The following is a 22,279-nucleotide window of genomic DNA, read 5'->3' as shown; positions in this document are numbered from 1 at the left end:
AATAGAAGGGAAGGGAGAAGAAATGGGTAGGAAATATCAGGGAGGGAGACAGAACATGAGAGACTCCTAACTCTGGGAAATGAACTAGGGGTGGTGGAAGGGAGGAGGGCGGGGGTGGGGGGGAGTGGGTGACGGGCACTGGGGGGGGCACTGGACGGGATGAGCACTGGGTGTTATGCTATATGTTGGCAAATTGAACACCAATAAAAAATAAATTTATTTAAAAAAAATCTGGTAAAATGCTCAACCTACAGCCTGGTAAACTATATGTACTAAATAAATGTCAGTCACTGAGAAAGAAAGAAAAAAAAAAATCAAAGGCCAGAACCGGGGAAGGCCAGCGGCACCGGCGGCGGGAAGTTTGAACGTTCTGGCACCGCCCCATATGCGAACGGGCCAATCAGCGTCCCGCCACCCCAGCAACCGCCGCTCTGCCCCGGTTCCATCTCCAGGCAGAATCCGGATCCCTCGGGCCAATAGCGGCTTAGAGGGGCGGGGCGTGTGCGTGCGCACGCGCACCCCGCCCTGACGCGGAGACGCCCCTCTAGGCCGCGTAAGGCTGTGGTGACGAACTCTCGCTCCCGTAGCGACCCAGGTGACTGAAAACGCGGGAAAACGCCGCTAGTCGGCCACGGCCGGGGTGGGAACGCCACTTGGTGAGGGCTGCGATCGTGGGTGTGTGTGGTTGGCAATGGCGGAGAGAGGAGCCGTGCAGGCCCCGCCCCGTCCTCCAGCCAGAAGCAACCACCCCCACGTGGCGGACGGGAGGCGGGGCGAGTGGATTCAGTGATGTAGCTCGGAAGTCCCGGGTCAAAACCACCCGGCGTGTTAAAAACAAGCCGGCCCGGCCCTCGCAGCCGTGCGCCTCAGCCCAGAAGTTCTGGGCTCTGCCCGCGCCCAGAAGTCCTGAGTGGATTTGCGTCCCTGCGCACCCCGACCTCGGCCTCCCCGCCCCTGAACTGACTTCGTCTTCTGCACCCACAGAGCCTCCGAGGCCATGGCCTCCGTCCGAGCGACCCCAGGCAGGACGCCGCAGGGCCCGCGGCCCCAGGCAGCCTTGGCCACCTGTTCCAGCCCAGCCCCCGTGCAGGGCCACGGGGAGGCCGAGGAGGAGGAGGAGGAGGAGCAGGAGCCAGCGGAGGTCTCAGGGCGGCCATGCGGGAGCTTGGATCCCAAGAGCGGGGCGCCGGTTTGACCGTCGGGATGCTGGAATAAATGGGCTGGAAAGGGCTAGCTAGTCGCTGCCTCTGCTCAGTTACACACTGACTGAATGGGGGGTGATGATGCCTATCTCAGGGATTAGATAAAATGATTAAAATTAAGCAGGACGTGACATAACCCTGCACTTACCGGCAGTTCAAGCCTGTTCCCCCCCCCCCCCCCGGGACAGATCCATCTGTGCATCCTGTGGAATTCAGGATACTTAGGCATTGCCTATTATGACACCAGTGACTCCACCATCCACTTCATGCCAGATGCTCCGGACAACGAGAGTCTCAAGCTTCTCCAGAGAGGTGGGGGCAGAGGCCTGAGTTCCTCTACTTTGGGACTGAATGTATATTTCATTCCCGTATCTTCACTTGACTCCATCTATTTTAGCAATTCACTCCTAGAGGCTCTCTGTGTCATTTATAGAAATGCATTTCATTATTCAACGAACGTTTATTACATGTTTACTTACAGTGTATCAGGTGCTGGAGATACAGTCCCAGGCAAACCAGTCATGTCTGTCCTTCAGAGGTTTATAGTTTAGTGACATCTCCAGGCCACTTCTCTTCCCTCCTGCCACCCTGCCCATCTTACTACTCTTTTCCAAAACTTCATGTCTGCTCCTACCTATGCTGCCAATGTGCAGAGCACTCCTTACTTTTAGAGAGAAGAAGTGAGGGTGTTTTGTTTGTTTGTTTTGAGGAGGGGCTTGGAAGAGAGAGATAATAAGGGGAGGGCTATGGGCTCCCCTCTTAGAGGATAAGGATCCTTTAACTCATTTGGTCTCCTTTCTCCTCCTAAGTATTGGATGAAATCAATCCCCGGTCTATTGTTACAACTGCCAAACAAGATGAGAATATGACTCGGTTTCTAGGGAAGCTTGGTAAGGACTGGGTGAGGGGGAAAAATGAAAATGGGGAAAGACTAATCTGTGGAATATTCCAGGAGGCTAAAGGGTCTTGGAGGGAGCTACAGCCAGGAGGCTAGAATTGGGTGAGCGCAGAGTGGGACAGAAGCAGGGGACTGAGATGTCCAGACTGATGGCCCTTTCTTTGCTTCCCCTACAGCATCCCAGGAGCACAGCAAGCCTAAGAGACCTGAAATCATATTTCTGCCAAGTGTGGATTTTGGTACTTCTTTGCTTTGCCCAGCTCCCCATCCCAGCTTCCCTACCCTTTCTCCTTACTCCAGCCCCATCATCAGAAGTCTCCCCCAGCCTTATCTCATCCCAACCCTTTGTGTTCTCCAAGCCCCATAACCAGTGTCTTTAAGATCTCTCCTGCTCTCTACCCTTTAATAACCTGAATCCTAGTGAAATTTCCACATAGACACGTCTAGGGATGAGGGCCTTCCGTGAGAAAGAGTGGTGACATTTTGTGGATAGCTTGGATTGTTGGAATTTTCACTTTTAAGACAAAGCCCCTTGTCCCTTAAAAAAAGAAAGAAAAGAGGGATCCCTGGGTGGCGCAGCGGTTTGGCGCTTGCCTTTGGCTCAGGGCGCGATCCTGGAGACCTGGGATCGAATCCCACGACGGGCTCCCGGTGCATGGAGCCTGCTTCTCTCTCTGCCTGTGTCTCTGCCTCTCTCTCTCTCTCTGTGTGACTATCATAAAAAAAAAAAAAAAAAAAAAAAAAAAAAAAACTTTAAAAAAAAAAAGAAAGAAGAAAGAAAGAGAAGAAAGAAAGAAGAAAGGAAGGAAGGAAGGAAGGAAGGAAAGAAGGAAGGAAGAAAAAGGCTGACTCTGATGATCCCTAAGGCACTAACATAAGCTTCCCAGGCTTGCAGAAAGAATAGGGAATGTTCTTTCCTAATTAGATGTTAAGACAATAGTTAATATGATCTTTTTGACTCCAAATCTCAAATTCCAAATAGATATCCTACCTTCCTGAGTCACTTATTTTTCTCAGGTTGTGCTCTGAGCCAAAGATCTTTATATTAAATGTAAAAATAAAGAGATTTAGATGGAGTCTGAAGATTTGGTTCTTGTTTCAGCTTTCCATTAGCTGCCTGTGGCAGCTTGGTCACATCATCTCTCTTGCTTCTATTGTCTTGTTCTTAAAATGGGGTGGAAAATTGGGGCTACATGACCTTTCCCTCCTATGCCTCCCCCCAAATAGGCCTGGAGATAAGCAAACAGCGCCTCCTTTCAGGAAACTACACCTTCATTCCCTACTCCATGACTACCACTGAGAAAATCCTCTTCCTTTCCTCCATTATTCCCTTTGACTGCCTCCTCACGGTGAGAAAGGTCCTGGGAGATGAGGGTTGGGATGCAGCAGGATGGAGAAATCCATTCCTAGGGTTGAGTCCTGGGAGATACTCGTCCAGTCCTGGAAAATAATAGCTTCCCCTGGCATTATCCAGCCTCGAGGACATTGGAATTGACCTCAACTCCATTCCCGATCCCCTCCCAGGTTCGGGCACTTGGAGGGCTGCTCAAGTTCCTGGGTCGAAGAAGAATTGGGGTTGAACTGGAAGACTATAACATCAGCGTCCCCATCCTGGGCTTTAAGAAATTTGTATTGTAGGTGATTTACTCTAACCTCAAGCAAAGTTAGGTGGGATTGGGAGGCCTGAATAGTAAGACAGGGTTAGGGGTGGGGGAGTGGGTAGTGACCCATCAGGTAAAGTGCTCTAGGACACACAAGAGCACCTGAAGGGGGTGGAGCTCTGGGGAGAATACTGAGAGGAGTGGAATCTAGCAGTGAATTCACACTGCCCCTACGCCATCCACCTTCCCTTCTGCTTGTTTTCTGTCCTCAGGACCCATCTGGTGAGCATAGATCAAGACACATACAGGTAAGGGGAAGCAGGCTGTTGTCTCGTGGGAGGGAGAAGGATTAAGTTTAATGCTCTAATAATCCTAATGAGGCTCCAGTTTCTTTAATCCTGGGGTTATTAAAGTCTGTCTCCTTGAAGTAAAGGAAGAGAGAGTGAGGATAAAGGAAGAAAATCACAAAGGTGCCAAATAGGTATCCTACCTTCCCGAGTCATTTATCCTGAAGAGAAAAATGGAAGCAGAGAGGAGTGTGGGACAGACCTTACAACAACCCTTGATCTCGGAGTGCGTTCCCCACCTCCATTCCATTTTCTCAATTCCCTTTAAAAACCCAAGGTACCAGGACACCTGGGTGGCTCAGTGGCTGAGCATCTGCCTTTGGCTCAGGGCATGATCCAGGCGTCCTAGGATCAAGTCCCACATAGGGCTCCCTTCAGGGAGCCTGCTTCTCCCTCTGCCTATGTCTCTGCCTCTCTGTGTCTCTCATGAATAAATAAATAAAATCTTAAAAAAAAAAAAAAAAAAAAAAACAAGGTACCCCATTTCTCCCTGACAGTGTTCTGCAGATATTTAAGAGTGAGCCCCATCCCTCGGTGTACAAAGTGGCCAGCGGGCTGAAGGAGGGGCTCAGCCTCTTTGGTAGGTATGTCCCTTCCTTCATCCCACACTACAAAGCCTGCCAGAAAAGCGGCTGCCTCCAAATATGTGTCCCAGCCCCTCTCTTTCCACTTCACTCCCACTGCCAGATGTCTCTTCCATTCCAGTCCAGCTGTCTTATCATCTTTGTACCCTCCCTGAGCTTGGGCATCTCCCCTCACCCACCATTGTCCAGTGTCATTTGCATATCATCACTGACTTTGCCAATTCTATGTTTGTTCCTTGGGCTTGTATGGATGTTTCTGCCAGTCGTGCACCTGTCCAAGCCCTGTGTATAGAGGAGAGTTACATAACTGCATAACTGCATGTTTTATTGGCACTGAGTCTTTATCAATTGTCTCTGGCTTTAGGGTATAGTAGGGACATCACCCCAAGTTTCCACATGGTTTTACTGTGCATATCTCAGTGGATTGTGTCTAATGTTTACATATATGTGTTGAGCTCTTTGTTGAATCCAACTACAACCACTCTGTGTATTTTTTTGGCTGACTGCTCCTGTGAGTACCCATTCCTCCCCTAAGCCCATGTAAGGTAATCCTGGCTCAGACTTGTGGCCAGGCGCTGGCTTTAGCTGCCTTTGTGTCCTGTATCTGGGGAACGCCCCCAGGTCAGCCTGCCCAACACCTGAAACCTCTGGCCCAGATGCCTTGGTTTATACACATCCACACATTCCTTTCCCTGCCCCTGCCTTGTAACAAACTTGCTCCCTGCCCTTGCTTTTCCCCACAGGAATCCTCAACAGATGCCGCTGTAAGTGGGGAGAGAAGCTGCTCAGGTGAGTCTCACCTGCCATAGGCTCATGCATGCAGTCTACGGGCTCACCACACACCACTCCATCTAGTAGTAATAAAAACAACTGCTATTTCTCAAATGCTAGCTAAATGCATTTAATCCTTACAACAACCCCATGTGGTAGCTAGTATTATCCTCATTTGATGTTGTCAGCACAGATACACATATGCCCATTGGTCATACAGACTTGCATACACAGGCAACAGAAACAGCCACAGAATACTAATGCATACGTGGTGGTATCTTTTTTTTATTGAAGTGTAGTTGATAAACACTAGTTTCAGGTATACAACATAGTGATTCAACATTTATACACATTATGAAGTGATCACAAATCTAGCTGCCATCTGTCACATGCAAAGTTGCTACAATATTGTTAACTATTTCTTAGGCTGTATATTGTCTTTTTTTTTTTAATAACTAGAAGTTTCTACCTCATATGGTAGGGCTGTATATTTTTAAAGATTTTAAAATTTTAAGTACAGTATACCCCTCATTGTGGGGCTTGAACTCACAACCCCAAGATCAAGTCACCTGTTATACCAACTGAGCCAGCCAGGCACCCCATATGGTACTATCTTTATTTTTTATTTTTTTAAAAGATTTTATTTATTTATTCATGAGAGAGAGACACACACACACAGAGGCAGAGACACAGGCAGAGGGAGAAGCAGGCTCCATGCAGGGAGCTCGATGTGGGACTCGATCCCGGGACTCCAGGATTGCACCCTGGGCTGAAGGCAGGCGCTAAACCGCTGAGCCACCCGGGGATCCCTTATGGTACTATCTTTAATTATAAAAACCATACTTCAAATTTGAGCTATTCTTAAAAAAATTTTTTTTGAGCTATTCTCTAATGACTTTCAAAATTGTGTCTCTAGCTCTGACCTCCATATGTGGAATGCTCACTGCATATCATCACCACTTGTAATTTCCATAGGCAGTTCAAACTCAAAGCATCTAAACTGATGCCCACTGGGCCTGTTCCCCTTCCTGCATCCTTTTTGTCTGGCTAATGGCATTGCTTGCAATACTGTTTCTCAAGCACTGAATCTTGGATTGATTGATGCTTCTCCATCATCCTTCATATTCAATTATTCACTAAGGCCTATTGATTCCACCCTGAAATGTCTTTCAGCCATCTCTCTCCACTGCTAATTCTGGCTCTAATCATTTCCAATCTGGAGCATTGCAGTCACCTTTGAATTGGTCTCTCTGCCTCTAATCTCTTCTTTTTCTAATCTGCCCTTCATTCCAAAATACTTGTCATTCTAAAGTGGATCTCTATTTTGGAGATGCACTCCACTTTTTTCTTAAACCTTAAGTAGAAACAAAATAACAAACCTCAGGAGGCTTCCCCATTCCCTGTCAGATGAGCATCAGCATCTTTAGCCATATGATGTTCAGGGCCCCTCCCATTCACCTCAACTTAAATTTCCAGGATTATCTTCCCAGCCCTGCCTAAATCCCTCCTCACTGGACCCACCTTATATTCTGGTCGTTTGAGCCATTTTCTACCATGGAAATACACCATGCCTGTGTTTATGCAGTTCCTTCTATGAAAGATTTTTCCCTTGTTCTTCACTTGTCAGAATCTGTCCTCCTCTTCAAGGTGGCAAGCCCTCTGTCACCTGTTCGGGGAAACTTTCACAGGCACCTGGAAGCAGACTGACCTGCACCTTCCTGCGTGCTTAGGGCCTGTTTATGTTTCCTGGCTGCACTGTTCCATTAGGTTGGAGTCAGCGGTCAGTGAACCTGCTCACTCATAGCTGTGAGCTCCATACAGTGGTCATGTCTGTTAATGTCGGTGTCTAGCACATGGCCTTGGATGTAGTAGCACCCAGCGAGTGAGCACGGTACACAGATGCAAGCACATTGGTCCCATTGTCTCTACAAGCTCAGAGCTGAAGGCTTTGCTAGCCCACAGATGCACAATTCTTTCTTCACCTCATGTGCCCTGCACTTTGTGTCTTTTGGCAGTTAATTTAGGATAATGTCTGAGGTTGTCTCCAGGTAATTGGGATGAGTTAATTACCCTCGCATTCTACAGGTGCAGATCTCTCATCTCAGCCAGTGATGAGAGCAAAAGAATTCTTAGAGAAGAACAGAGTTAAATGCAGAAAGGAATGCCAATCCCCCAGGTAGGATCCAGTAGGGCATGGACTCATAACCTGAATTATGAACTAGGGGTCCAATTGGCCTACAGCAGGACGGGGCACCAGGAAGGTGACTGGATGTCACAGTGTGCTCTGAAAAGCACTGCCCTAGTAGTCTGGAGACCTGAGTTGGAGACCCAGCTATACTTCTTACTAGCACAATAACTTTGGACAAGCTGCTTATTCTCTAAGGGCTTCATTTTCTCGGCTGTAAAATTAGGAGATTTAGCTTGATTACGATATCTGGCACTAGCAGTACATGAGTCAGAAAAACCTCAGGATTTTACAAGATAGATGGCTTGGTGAAGGTTGTGCTTTCCAGAATGGGGACAGGTATTCACAGTCTGGCCTACATTGCTGCAGGTGGAGCTGTCTGTGGCTGAGGAGCAGAGGTGCCTAAAACCCACCCTTGAATCCCACCCAGCCCTCCGCTTCACTCCCTGCGGTGTTCTAACCCAGGGTAACTGGCCTTAGGCTATAGTGTGAGATACATATCCTCAGGCCCCAGTGTCTCCTCAGGTTGCTTCTTATATAAAATAGCATGGCTAAATGTCCTGCTCTAATGCAGAAAAGAATTCATTGTCTCACAGGTCCTTGCAGAGTCACACTCTTCATAGCCATAGAGAGACAAGGACACTCAGACAAACCCAGATGAGAGATTTATTACCGTATACTAATTTAATTTAGTAGAAAATACCTCAGACACACAATAGTAGAAGTAATGATGATGATGATGATGATATAAACCTCTATGTTTGCACCTGCATATTTAAGAATATAACAATGTTACTAAAGGGGTGCCCTGCTGCTGGCTCAGTTGATAGAGCACGTGACTCTTGATCTTGGGGTTGTGAGTTCAAGCCCCACGATGGGCATAGAGCTTACTTAAAAAGGTTGGGGAGGGGGTCGCTGGGTGGCTCAATTGGTTGTCTGACTTTGACTCAGGTCATGATCTCAGGTCCTGGGATGGAGCCCTGCATCAGGCTCTTCACTTTGCAGGAAGGCTGTTTTTCCCCCTACCACTCCCCTTGTTCATGTGCACACTCTCTCAGATAAATCAATAAATAAAAGTTTTAAAGAGTCTTAAAAAAAAAAGACAATGTTATTGACACCTCTTAAGTGTCCCTTCCCAACCCTTTCTTCTCTGCAGAAGTGACCATTATCATGAATTGAGGACTTATCATTCCCCATGGAATGGTTATATACTTTTACAGAACAGGAAAAGATGTCTGTACTGTCACACCCAGAGACACTTACAGCCAAATGCAGATAAACTCATGCTGACTCACCCTCTCTTACTCAGCCGCAGAGAGAGCTAGAATGTTGGCACACAAATACCTCAATATGCTGCTCTCCATCTAAATATTGACAAGCTCTGTCGCATATCCACATGGAGTGACACATGGTCACATCCATCAAAACCACGATAAACAGAGTCATGCTCACATGCAGAGATTTTTAGTGAATATGTGTAAACATACCCATGTGGATAGGACACCGTACTTGCCAGTACAGATACATTTCACCCCAATCCCCAGGGACTTCCAAACACACATTTTTCACAAATTGAAATCAAGACAATGATGAGAACAGATGTAACTTCTGGTCCCTCCCTACTTCATCCCTCACTTCCAGGCTGTGGTTCACACGTCCAACTCAGGATCTGGAAGAGCTAAATTCTCGGCTGGATGTCATTCAGTTTTTCCTCCTACCTCAGAATCTGGACATGGCTCAAATGCTGCATCGGCTTCTGGGTCATATCAAGAATGTGCCTGTGAGCCCAGGCCAGGGCAGGGAGGTAGGGAAGGAGCACTGGGATTCTTGGGGGCATTAGAATGGAGGAGAGAAGACAGTGGCCATCCCCTTGTCTGACTGTAGCTGATTCTGAAACGCATGAAGCTGTCCCACACCAAGACCAGTGATTGGCAGGTTCTGTACAAGGTAAGGCTCCCCTTCAAAACCCAGAGTTCCAAGTTAAGCCCCTCAGCAGGCGATCCAGGCCCTTTGCACTTTACTCACCAGGTCCGATTTTATCTCAACATTTGAACAACAACAACTTTGTATCATAGAAATCATAAAAAATATTTAGAATAATATAACAAACCCCTACATGCCCACCATGCAGCCTGAACACTTTGACTCATACCAATCTTGTTTCATGTACATCTTCTCCCTCTTTCCCCTCTCTGGATTATTTTGAAGCAATTCCAGCCATCATATCATTTCACCCATAACTATTTCAGTATAATTTCTAAAAGAAAATTACTTTTTTCTTTTAAAGATTTTATTTATTAATTCATGAGAGACAGACACACACACAGAGGCAGAGACACAGGCAGATAGAGAAGCAGGCTCCATGCAAGGAGCCTGATGCGAGATGTGATCCCAGTAATCCGGGATCAGGCCCTGAGCTGAAGGCAGGTGCTCAACTGCTGAGCCACCCAGGTGTCCCAAGAAAATTACTTTTGGGGCAGCCCGGTGGCGCAGTGTTTTAGCGCCACCTTCGGCCCAGGGCCTGATCCTGGGGCCAGGGATCCGGTCCCATGTTGGGCTCCCTGCATGGAGCCTGCTTCTCCCTCTGCCTGTCTCTGCCTATCTGTGTGTGTGTGTGTCTCGTGAATAAATAAATGAAATCTTAAAAAAAAAAAAAAAAAGAAAATTACTTTTTTTTTTGAAAATTACTTTTAAAAAAGAACAATACCATGATCTTACTAACAGCGCAGCTCTTGAATATCATCAATTATCTGATGTTCACATTTCTAATCCTCTTAAATGTCATCATTTTTTAAAAATTACTTTTTGTTTAATTAGAGTGCAAATGTGTTCAACATATGGTGATGGGATGATGTCTCTTGAAGCCTCCTCTGTGGGTTCCTTTTCATTTCACTGTTCTCTCTCCATCTCTACCTGCATCTTTAGCTCTCTTTCTTCCCTTGCAAGTTATGTGGTGAAGAAGCTGGATTGTTTCTCCAGTAGAGTTTTCCTTAACTTGGATTTTGAAGATTACATTTCTATAAATTAACAGTTGAATCTAGAAGATTGAGCAAATCCAAGTTTGATTTTTTCAATACTGTTTTATAAGTGGAAGAATATAATGCCTTATATGTCTGTCTCTCCTTTTGCGATGTTAGCAGCTTTTGATATTTGATACTGAAGTTCCTTAGGGATTGCAAGGTCATGTTATTCCATCATTCTTTCCCCATGTATTTTATTCAGAATGTTTTCTGTAAAGAGAAGCTTCCTCTCAACTGCCTTTTGGTTACCCAGTGGTACATTTCATATTAAAGAAATTGCTTGATTTCCCCCCCACCTTCACTTACCAGCTCTCTGCATGTAGGAAATTATTAGTTCTCTAACATCCTCCAAGGTAGCCAGTGTGTTTTTTGTTGCTGTTTTTATATCATCACAAACTCAGATTTACACATGTGTTTCAATCCACGGCATTTTTAATCTTTATACGTGTTCAGATTATTTCCTCTGTGGCCGATGGGAGCCTCTTCATGTTGGTTTCTGAGTCCTTTTAAACATGACCCCAGTAGGTGTCCCCACTTGATAGTTTCTCTCCTGCTCTCTGGTTTGACGCTATGTACCAGATATATCATTTACATCTACTGCTTCTTTTTTTAAATTTTATTTATTTAAGTAATCTCTACACCCAATATGGGGTTCAAACTCACAACCCTGAGATCAAGAGTTGCATGCTCTACTGACTGAGCCAGCCAGGCGCCCCTACATCTGGTTCTGAACCAGAACCAGACATTTCTCCAAAGATCCCCGACTCCTTTTAGTAAAAAATAGTATTTCTCTATTACAGTTTGAATACCAGAGGGTGCACAGCATGTTTTTTTTATTGCTTTAAAGGCTTTTCTGCAAACAGATTTAGGATTTTTATTTATTTTTTTTAATTTTATTTATTTATGATAGTCACACAGAGAGAGAGAGAGGCAGAGACATAGGCAGAGGGAGAAGCAGGCTCCATGCACTGGGAGCCCGACGTGGGATTCGATCCCGGGTCTCCAGGATCACGCCCTGGGCCAAAGGCAGGCGCCAAACCGCTGCGCCACCCAGGGATCCCTAGGATTTTTAAAAAGTAAAATATGGGAATGCCTGGGTGGTTCACTCAGCGGTTGAGCATCTGCCTTTGGCTCAGGGCCTGATCCCAGGATCCAGGATTGGGTCCCACATTGAGCTCCTTGCGTGGATCCTGCTTCTCCCTCTGCCTGGGTCTGTCTGTCTGTCTCTCTCATGAATAAATAAATAAAATCTTTTTAAAAAAGTAAAATACATAATAAATTGGTACTGATATCAACAATTTAAATTCAGAAGCACAGGGATCCCTGGGTGGTGCAGCGGTTTAGCGCCTGCCTTTGGCCCAGGGCGCGATCCTGGAGACCCGGGATCAAATCCCATGTCGGGCTCCCGGTGCATGTAGCCTGCTTCTTCCTCTGCCTGTGTCTCTGCCTCTCTCTCTGTGTGTGTGTGACTATCATAAATAAATAAAAATTAAAAAAATAAATTCAGAAGCACAGGGTTCTTACCTTGTATATTCCTTTACTATCCTCTTCAACATCCCTTCTTCCATAGTGGAATTCTGGTTCTCAATAACACTAGGAATGGTAAGATTAGAATATCACTCATTTGCCTTTTCTTATATTACTTCCACAACAATCTTAGTAGGAGTACCAGCACTACTACCGATGATATTGTTATTGAAAGTAATTTAAGATTTTTGGGGATGAAGAGGGAAGTTCTTTTTGTCCTCACTAAGGATAGAGTCAAATTACTGTGTTTTAGTCACTTGGAATAGCTCCTCTCTGTGTGGTTGTGTCACTATCTGAATATACATTTACATTCATTTGTTTCATTCTGTTTTTGATTCTTAGAGACTGGGTTTTACAATTTAATTTACTTTTGTACTCGCTTCAGCAGCACATATACATTTTAATTTACTTGTATAATTATGTAAAATATTTACACAATTCCAAATGTAATCTCCCAAACAAGGAATAGGCAACTAATTCTAGTTTCTATCTTTTGCCCCTTTCTACCTATAGGTAACATTTTCTTTAAAAAAATTTTTTGAGGTTGGGATGCCTGGGTGCCTCAGCTGTTGAGTGCCTGCCTTTGGCTCAGGGTGTGATCCCGGGGTCCGGGATCAAGTCCCACATCAGGCTTCTTGTGGGGAGCCTGCTTCTCCCTCTGCCTGTGTCTCTGCCTGCCTCTTTCTCTCTTTCTCTCATAAATAAAATCTTTAAAAAGTTTTTTTGAGCTTTATCATTCTGTTTTGTTTTAATTTCTTATTTATTTTTTTTAAAGATTCTATTCATTTATTCATGAGAGACACATGAATTCTTTTTTTTTAATTTTTAAAGATTTTTTAAATTTTTTTTAATTTTTAAAGACTTTATTTATTTATCCATGAGAGACACAGAGAGAGAGAGAGAAGCAGAGACACAGGCAGAGGGAGAAGCAGGCTCCATGCAGGGAGCCTGATGTGGGACTTGATCTCAGGACTCCAGGATCATACCCTGGGCCAAAGGCAGGTGGCCAAACCGCTGAGCCACACAGGGATCCCGAATTCTTTTTTAAAAAACAATATAAGGGGCAGCCTGGGTGGCTCAGTGGTTTAGTGCCACCTTCAGTCCAGGGTGGGTGGACTGGGGACCTGGGATCAGGCAGGGTGTGGTCCTGGGGACCTGGGATCAAGTCCCACGTCAGGCTCCCTGCATGGAATGGAGTCTGCTTTTCCCTCTGCCTGTGTTTCTGCCTCTCTCTCTCTCTCTTTCTCTGTGTGTGTCTCTCATGAATAAATAAATAAAATCTTTAAAAAAAAAAAAAAACAAGAAGTGAAGAAAAGCTGCAAAAATTGTACAGGGTGTTCTAATATACCTTTTCAACCAGCTTCTCTCTGTCTCCTCTCTCTTTTTAAGATTTTATTTATTTATTCATGAGAGACACAGAGAGGCAGAGACACAGGCAGAGGGAGAAGCAGGCTCCATGCAGGGAGCCCGATGTGGGACTTAATCCTGGGACTCCAGGATCTGAGGGCAGATGCTCAACTGCTGAGCCACCCAGGCGCCCCTCAACCAGATTCTCTTAATGTTAACATCTAATTAAAAAAATGTTAACATCTTATATAATCATAGTACAATTACCTTATAACTACTTAATTTCATGAGTTATAATGCAATGCTTATTTTTGCTCGGATTTCTCTAGTTTAGATCCTTGAGAGTTCTTCTGAGATTGACTTTTAATATGCCCAGATTGGCTTTTCAGATTCAGATAGGCTTCCCCCCCACCATTTTATTTATTTATTTGACACAGAGAGAGAGAAAGAGAGCACAAGCAGGGGGAGGGGCAGAGGGAGAGGGAGAAGCAGGCTCCCCACTGTGCAGGGTGCCTGATGTGGGGCTGTATCCCAGGATCCCAGGATCATGACCTGAGCTGAAGGCAGACACTTAACCAACTGAGCCACCTAGGGGCGCCCCTCAGATTGGCTTTTGAAATGCCCTTCTGACATGGCCCCCAGTTCATTTTTGAGCATCTTCTAACTTTCCAGCACTACAAGATGCTGCTCCAGGCTCATCTTGTAGTTTCCTTGCCCCAGCCCTGGAATCAACCATTTCTCCAAGAAGTCCTGGTTACTCTATTTGAAGAATAGTATTAGAAACCAAGATCTGGACACTAGATGTGGTTATTGCTACTGGGGTATCTGTCAGTTCTTCTCACCACAGACAGAGCTAAGAAATAAATGTATATAGGGAACCCTGGGTGGCGCAGCGGTTTAGCGCCTGCCTTTGGCCCGGGGCGCGATCCTGGAGACCTGGGATCGAATCCCACGTCGGGCTCCCGGTGCATGGAGCCTGCTTCTCCCTCTGCCTGTGTCTCTGCCTCTCTCTCTCTCTCTGTGACTATCATAAATAAATAAAAATTTAAAAAAAATAAAAAAAAGAAATAAATGTATGTAATGTCTTAAATGCATGCTAACCCATGCATTCATATCCATGTTCCTGAATCCATCTATCTATATATTAAACAACCCGTAAGTTCATACTCATACCTCTGATCCCAGGTCAATGCCAAGTGTCTTCCTCTTTTCCTCATTTGTAACTTCCTTCTCCAACAGTGAGAAACTTGCTTCTCCTTATCTATAGCAGGTTTATTTGAACATGAACAGGTATATGTAACTATTTGTATATTCCATTGCCACTACTTAACATTGATCCTCTGTTTCAGCCAGGGTGGGCTATGCATTTGGGCACTCTGCTGAGGAAACTCACTGTGTTCTGCTCAGTATAGTGTGGTGCTTAAAAGCCAGATACCTGGGTTCAAATCCCAGCTCTTTTATTTACTCTCTGTGAGACCTGGAGCAAATTGTGTTATTTCTTTGTGCTTCAGGTTGCTTGTCTGTAAAATGGAGATAATGCTAGTCCCTATCTCCTAAGATTATTTTAAGAAGCTAATGAAATTAACATATGTGAAGAGTTTAGAACATTGCCTGTCCCTTAGTGAGCATTCAGAAAGTGTTAGCTCTTCTTATTCCTACTGCTATTTATCCGTGCTCTTGCTCTCAACCAGAATACCCTCCTTCCTTTGAATAGCCTTAATCATTTCATGACCCAATTCATTTCCCTTTCTTTTCTTTTTTCTTTTATTTTATTTTTCCTTTCTTTTCTTTTTCTTTCTTTCTCTCTCTTTCTTTCTCTTTCTTTTTTTTTCTCTATTTTCTTTTCTTCTTTCTTTCTTTCTTTCTTTCTTTCTTTCTTTCTTTCTTTCGAGAGAGCGGGTGCGGAGGGCCATCCATGCACATGTGCCCCTGTGAAGGTGGGAGGGGAAGGCAGAGGGAGAAAGAGAATCTCAAGTAGGCTCCACACCCAGTGTGGAACCTGACTTGGGTTTCAATCCCAGGACCCCGAGATCATGACCTGAGCTGAACTCAAGAGTCAAACACCCAATTGACTGAGCCACCCGGGGCGCCTCATTTCCTTTTCTCTGTAAAGATATCCCCAACGATGTTAGCCTTTATTAGTCTTATTCTCTGAACTTCCTTACTAATTTTTAAAAAGATGTTATTTATTTATTCATGAAAGACATGGAGAGAGAGAGGCAGAGACACAGGCAGAGGGAGAAGCAGGCTCTATGCAGGGAGCCCCATGTGGGACTTGATCCCAGGACTCCAGGATCATGCCCTGAGCCGAAGGCAGACGCTCAACCCCTGAGCCACCCAGGCATCCCTTCCTTACTAATTTTAGTCAGTTCCATAACTTGATCAGTCTGTTTTGTGGGTAGGCATTGTTTATGTTGCTCGTTTGTTATCATCAGGGCTGGATTATAAGCCCTTTTATTTATATGCTTTGTATGTGCTCTGCTTCTGAGTAAAGCTCAGTAGGTGTCTGTCTTAACTTGGGCTTCACCCTGGGGACTTAGCTGTCAGTGGCTCTCGCTCCTTCTTTCCTCCTGCTCCCTCACCCCAGTGCTGTATTGCCTCTTCTGCTCAAGTACTTTCCTGCCTATCTCTTGCCCCGTTTTTTTCTCCTTCCTCAACATGAAATTCTCTCCTTTATTAAGGCACCTATCACTTTATTTTGAAATCCTGTGGGTTTGTTTCTTCTCCCTCAACAGACTATGAGCTCATGTGGGATGGGGCCACATTCTAGTTCTTTGTGGCCTCACTACTGTGTGGAGTGCCTGACACAGAGTTTTACAGATGCCATTTCCTTGCTTACTATTTCTTCTTTGCCCTTGAGACCTTGTGTCTTTCTTATTGTTCTCCCCTGATGCTGTCTGTTCTCCTCAGTCCGTCCCTGTCCCCTCGCCTCAGCCCACCTTCTGTCCACTTCTGCTGTAGACTGTGTATAGTGCCCTGGGCCTGAGGGATGCCTGCCGCTCCCTGCCCCAGTCTATCCAGCTCTTTCAGGACATCGCCCAAGAGTTCTCTGATGACTTGCACCATATTGCCAGCCTCATTGGGAAGGTGGTGAGTGGAAGAAAGAGGCAGAGCCCCTGGGGACCCAGGGGAGGGAGGTGGGATTGGCAGATGGAGGAAGCCTGGGCTCTGGGGAACATGGCGAGAGCCATATCTGGGAGACGTTAAGGGTCACCTGGATGACCAAAGAATGGGATGGTGAGAGGAGGTGGCAGGATATCAGAGATGCATTTGGAGAGTTAGAGTTAAAGCAGGAGATGCAGGGAGAACAGGGGTGCAAGGAGAGGTGAGGGACTGGACTTCAGATGATTCTGGGCAATGAGCAACTGGATTTTTTATCTCCTCAGGTGGACTTTGAGGGCAGTCTTGCTGAAAATCACTTCACAGTCCTCCCCAACATAGATCCTGACATTGATGAGAGTGAGTGTTGGGTGTGCAGCTGGGCCTGTGAGCCCAGTGATTGGGGACCATCATCAGTAGGTGGCCACTACAACTGGGGATAACCATGGCCAACAGGGCAGGAACCTTGCTTTTGATACCCACATGTCTTTTACCCTCCTAGAAAAACGAAGGCTAATGGGACTTCCCAGTTTCCTCACTGAGGTGGCCCGGAAGGAGCTAGAGAATCTGGACTCCCGTATTCCTTCATGCAGTGTCATCTACATCCCTCTGGTGAGGGCAGAAATGTGGGCATAACCCCCATGGATCTTTTATGGGAGATATTAAGCTTATGAAGGACACACTGCTAGATAAGAAAAACTCCTAGAGAAGTCTGAAGAATATGAACACCCTATGATAGCTTTAGGCCCCTGAGGGAAGCCCTGGAGAATACAGGGATCTCTGGCATCTTCCAAAGAGATAGGGTGCCCAGTACTTTACTCCCTGTCTTATCTCCTCTTCACTTTCCTCAGATTGGCTTCCTTCTCTCTATTCCCCGCCTGCCTTCCATGGCAGAGGCCAGTGACTTTGAGATTGAAGGACTGGACTTCATGGTAAGACCCTTGACCTCTGTAGTGGAGTGCTAATAGAAATAAGTCCGCAGCTGAGAGAGGGCTGTATTCTATCAGCACTGCCCAATGAGGGATGTCTCTGCTATAGTTTTACTTTGATCTTTACCAGCTCTAAGATAAATGGGAAAAAAAGTCAGGGTGGGAAAGAAATGAAAGACCTGTTCTCTGAAAACTATAAAACCTTGATGAAAGAAATTGAAGATGACACAAAGAAATGGAAAGACATTGCATACTCTGGAGTTAGAAAAACAAATATTGTTAAAATGCCTATACTACCCAAAGCAATCTACAGATTTAATGCAATCCCCCACCAAAATACCAACAGTATTTTTCACGGAACTAGCAGAAACCATTCTAAAATGTATATGGAACATAAAAGACCCAAAATAGCCAAAGCAGTCTTGAAAAAAAAAAAAAACAACTGGAGGTATCACAATTCCAGAGTTCAAATTATATTACAAAGTTGTAGTAATCAAAACAGTATGATGCTAGCACAAAAATAGACACATAGATCAATGGACAGAACAGAGAGCCCAGAAATAATCCCACTAATATATGGTCAATCTTTTTTTTAAAGGATTTTATTTATTGGGGTGTGTGGGTGGCTAAGTTGGTTAAGTATTTGCCTTTGACTCAGGTCATGATCTCAGGATCTCAGGATCCTTGGATTGAACCCCATGTCAGACTCCTTGCTCAGTGAAGAGTGCTACTCCTTTCTGTCTGCCCTTCCTGCCCCACTTCTGTGCGTGCATGTGCATACTCTGTCTCCCTCTCTCTCTCTTTCTCAAATAATAATTAAAATAAGGCTGCCCTGCCCAATTAATCTTTGACAAAGCAGGAAAGAATACGCTGTAGGGAAAAGCCTGTCTCTTCAACAATGGTGTTGAGAAAATAGGACAGTTACATACAAAAGAATGTGTGTTGAACCTACTTAAGATTCTCTCTCCCTCTGTGCTCCTTCTCCCCTGCCCTATTCTCTCTCTCTCCCTCTCTCTCTCTCTCTCTCTCAAAAAAAAAAAAAAAGAATGAATATTTAAGAGAGAAACTTATAAAGAAAATAAGGAATTGATTCCCAGAAAAGTCAGAAGAGAGGTTAATTTTGAGGAGTCAGAGAGGGGTGTGATTAGGATGGTTCTCTGGAGTAGCCACCAAAATTTTAGTTTTTTAACCAACTTTATGACCTACGTGGTTGATTACAAGGGTATTTGCCTCATTGTAATTCCTTAAGGTATACATTTGTTTTATGTAATTTCCTATGTCTATTTTTATTATTTTTTAAAAGATTTTATTATTTTATTTATTCATGAGAGACACAGAGAGAGAGAGGCAGGGACATGGGCAGAGGGAGAAGCAGGATCCCTGCAGGAAGCCTGATGTGGAACTCGATCCCGGGACCCCAGGATCATGCCCTGGGCCAAAGGCAGATGCTCAACCTCTGAGCCACCCAGGCGTCCCTGTCTGCTGTTTTTAAATAAAAAGGTTTCTTTTTTCTTTTTTTTTTTTTTTACAAGAAAAAAGAAAAAAAGAAGTCAGGCTGGGGCTGAAGGGGGTGTTAGAGGAGATGGAGATGAAGGATGCAAAGCCCACTTGAGCTCTTGTTTCCAGTTTCTGTCAGAGGGGAAGCTGCACTATCGTAGTGCTCGAACCAAGGAGCTGGACGCACTGCTGGGGGACCTGCACTGTGACATCCGGGGTGAGGAGAAGCAAAGTCTTGAGGGGAGTGACCAGCTCAGAGGCTCATTTCTTCCTGCTCTTTCACTTGGGCTCTGCACCTTTTCCTCTGAATGTCTCGGGGTGACTCAGTATCTGCAAGCCTCTTTCCAGGGCTCTCTGCTGGCTTCTCTGCCTCTTCTTCATTTTCCCCTGGAGCTGATGCCTGGCTCCCTCCCCGCCCCCACCACCCCTAGACCAGGAGACCCTGCTGATGCACCAGCTGCAGTGTCAGGTGCTGGCACGGGCTGCTGTCTTCACCCGGGTGTTGGACCTGGCCTCCCGCCTGGACGTCCTGCTGGCTCTTGCCAGTGCTGCCCGCGACTATGGCTACTCAAGACCTCGTTACTCACCCCAACTCCTCGGGGTCCGGATCCAGAATGGCAGGTAAAAGCAGCAGGGGGTGGAAGCAGGGGCACATGGAGCCCAAAGGCCCTATCTTCCGGTGGCTTGGTTCATCTAGATCCACAGGCCATGTGTGAGGGAACTTTCTACCCACTGCAGACATCCTCTGATGGAACTCTGTGCCCGAACCTTCGTGCCCAACTCTGCAGAATGTGGTGGGGACAGAGGGAGAGTCAAAGTCATCACTGGACCCAACTCCTCAGGGAAGAGCATATACCTCAAACAGGTGAGGAGAATCCCGGCACACTAGGCCTCTGGCATCTTCTGCATTGTCTCCATCTCCCACTGGCCTGCAGACACAGGTTCCTGCAACTCCTCCCTGGTGTTCCAACCCGACCCGTCATGGAAAGACGATGGTGCACACCCCCTGCTCCTCACATGTCCTCATCCTTTACCTGAGGGAGAGTCGTGCTCTAACGGGTCTCTCTGTGGCCTGAAAGCCTCTCCTCACCTCTCGATAAGTCCATGCTGTCCCCAAGTGTGCCTCTGCCCACGCCCCCACCCTCTCGCCTGATTCTAAAGAGAGCTGAGGGGGCCATCCTCTTCTGTTAAGTGGTGTCCATCCCTCCTTGATCTGTAATTCACCCCTCAGCCTCGCCTCACCTTCACCATGGCCCATACCACCAGGTGCCAGACCCTGTCTCCTCCATATTTAGGTAGGCTTGATCACATTCATGGCCCTGGTGGGCAGCTTTGTGCCAGCAGAGGAAGCCGAAATTGGAGCTGTAGATGCCATCTTCACGCGAATCCATAGCTGTGAATCCATCTCACTGGGCCTCTCCACCTTCATGATCGACCTCAACCAGGTCAAAGGGAGCAAAGGGGGGTGGGACTGGGGGAGGGTGTTAACGAGGAAGGAACTCTATCCTTGAAAAACGATCAGAACCAAAAAACATTCCCTCTGCTGCATGCTTCTCCATTAGGGGCAGGGAGCACCGAGTTCAGAGACTGGGAGAATCAATACCAGAAAACTTTACTGAACCTTTGCTCTGCATGAGGCATTGTTGGCAAAGAAGGGATGCACAAAACGAGTCTCGCCAGTCCAGACGGGTGGACACACATACAGCGGCTTCCCTCACAGGCAGACTGTGGTCAGCGGGTTCCTTACAGGCCTTGAGTACTACTGAAACTCTCCCTTTCCACCCGCTGCCCAGCAGGTAGCGAAGGCAGTAAACAATGCCACCAAGCAGTCCCTGGTCCTCATTGATGAATTTGGAAAGGGAACTAACACGGTGAGGAGACAAACTGATGAGAAGCCAAGGAGAGGAGGACAAAGGGGCGTGAGGGTGACGCTGGGCCACGGGAGAGGAGTGGGCGTGTGTGGGCAGAAAAGAAACAGAGAAGTGCAAGATGGGGTCGGCTAGGGCAGGTGGACAGGTGAACACGGGGGTGCCTGTGCTTCAGTACCCTGATGCCTGCCCTGTGCGCAGGTGGACGGGTTGGCACTCCTAGCTGCCGTGCTTCGACACTGGCTGGCACTTGGACCCACGTGCCCCCACATCTTTGTGGCCACCAACTTTCTGAGCCTTGTTCAGCTCCAGCTGCTGCCACAGGGACCCCTTGTGCAATATTTGGTAAGGATACCTATCCAGCTCTCTAGGGATCCCTCAGAGGAGCAGTTGCCAGAATCCAAAACAGACTCCTCCATTAGAATGGGGGTGCCCGGAGCACAATACTGCATCCTTCCTCTCTCTCGCTCTCCACAGGGATTGGCCAAGGGTTTCAGGGCCAGATGCAGAGTGATTGATGATACTCTGTCCCCTTCTGTCTCTTTTAAGACCATGGAGACCTGTGAGGATGGGGACGACCTCGTTTTCTTCTATCAGGTGTGTGACGGTTTGGCCAAGGCCAGCCATGCCTCCCACACAGCTGCCCAGGCTGGACTTCCTGACCAACTCCTTACTCGTGGCAAGGAGGTGAGATCCAGAGGTCAAACCCTCCATCAGGGCTCCCTACTATTGTCCCTGCTCCTCTCAGGGGCCTGGGTTTCTGGGTCCATGGGACTTCTGATCCTTATTTCTGGTTCTCTTACCCACCTTCCCCACCCCCACCCCCTTCTTATCACTAGGTCTCAGATTTGATCCGCAGTGGGAAACCCATCAAGCCTGTCAAGGAGTTGCTAAAGGAGAAGCAAATGGAAAAGTGAGTGTGTGGCCCAGTGTCTTGGTTCTTTCCAGAATGTTCTGCAGCTCTTCTCCCCTTTCAGGACCCCAGACAGCCTCTTTGCCCTTCAAACACCCATGATTTGTTCCCAAAATCCCTAAATTGTCCTGGGGCCCTGGGCCGCAGCCTCTCTCCTACTGCCTGGGGACTCAGTTTTCTATTCTGCCATAAATAAATCCCACTGTCCTCTTTCCCATCAGTTGCCAGATGTTAGTGGATAAATTTCTGAAGCTGGATTTGGAAGATCCCAACTTGGACCTGGACCTTTTCATGAGTCAGGAAGTGCTGCCTGCTGGCACTGCCATCCTCTGAGACCCCTTCCTTGGCCCTGCTGCATACACTCTAGCTGTTTCCTCATCTCCCTCGGACCCACAGTTCTGTTTTCCTGGAAATTTTGTTCCATGTTGGGAATAAAGTTGACTTCAGAGAATGTTATTGTTTCTTTAACCCAGCTAATACAAAACAAAAGA

At 46.5% G+C, this 22,279-nt stretch overlaps 1 protein-coding gene across 6 annotated transcripts; it reads left to right on the top strand.

The window, feature by feature from the left end:
* Window positions 1-456: 456 nt before the first annotated feature.
* On the top strand, window positions 457-22,239 carry MSH5 (mutS homolog 5). Of its 6 annotated transcripts, none has more exons than XM_072833670.1 (25): window positions 457-595; window positions 985-1,141; window positions 1,391-1,514; window positions 2,012-2,092; window positions 2,277-2,339; window positions 3,328-3,449; window positions 3,625-3,734; window positions 3,974-4,009; window positions 4,546-4,628; window positions 5,376-5,421; window positions 9,230-9,368; window positions 9,473-9,535; window positions 16,444-16,572; window positions 16,869-16,941; window positions 17,084-17,193; window positions 17,433-17,513; window positions 19,137-19,224; window positions 19,439-19,628; window positions 19,746-19,872; window positions 20,303-20,452; window positions 20,804-20,878; window positions 21,077-21,220; window positions 21,425-21,562; window positions 21,715-21,788; window positions 22,010-22,239. In XM_072833670.1, the coding sequence occupies exons 2-25, from the start codon at window positions 998-1,000 to the stop codon at window positions 22,119-22,121; spliced, it is 2,502 nt and encodes an 833-aa protein (XP_072689771.1). In that variant the 5' UTR covers window positions 457-595; window positions 985-997; the 3' UTR covers window positions 22,122-22,239. The 6 variants fall into 6 exon arrangements, 5 of the variants coding, with proteins under 5 accessions (XP_072689771.1, XP_072689772.1, XP_072689770.1 ...); XM_072833671.1 differs by having other exon boundaries at window positions 9,230-9,392; window positions 21,473-21,562; XM_072833669.1 differs by having other exon boundaries at window positions 9,230-9,392.
* The last annotated feature ends 40 nt before the right edge of the window (window positions 22,240-22,279 follow it).

The sequence above is a fragment of the Canis lupus genome, chromosome 7 (assembly GCF_048164855.1).
Source record: "Canis lupus baileyi chromosome 7, mCanLup2.hap1, whole genome shotgun sequence".
In the NCBI taxonomy this organism is placed as follows: Eukaryota; Metazoa; Chordata; class Mammalia; order Carnivora; family Canidae; genus Canis; species Canis lupus.
This window is presented reverse-complemented; position numbering and strand designations above follow the sequence as displayed.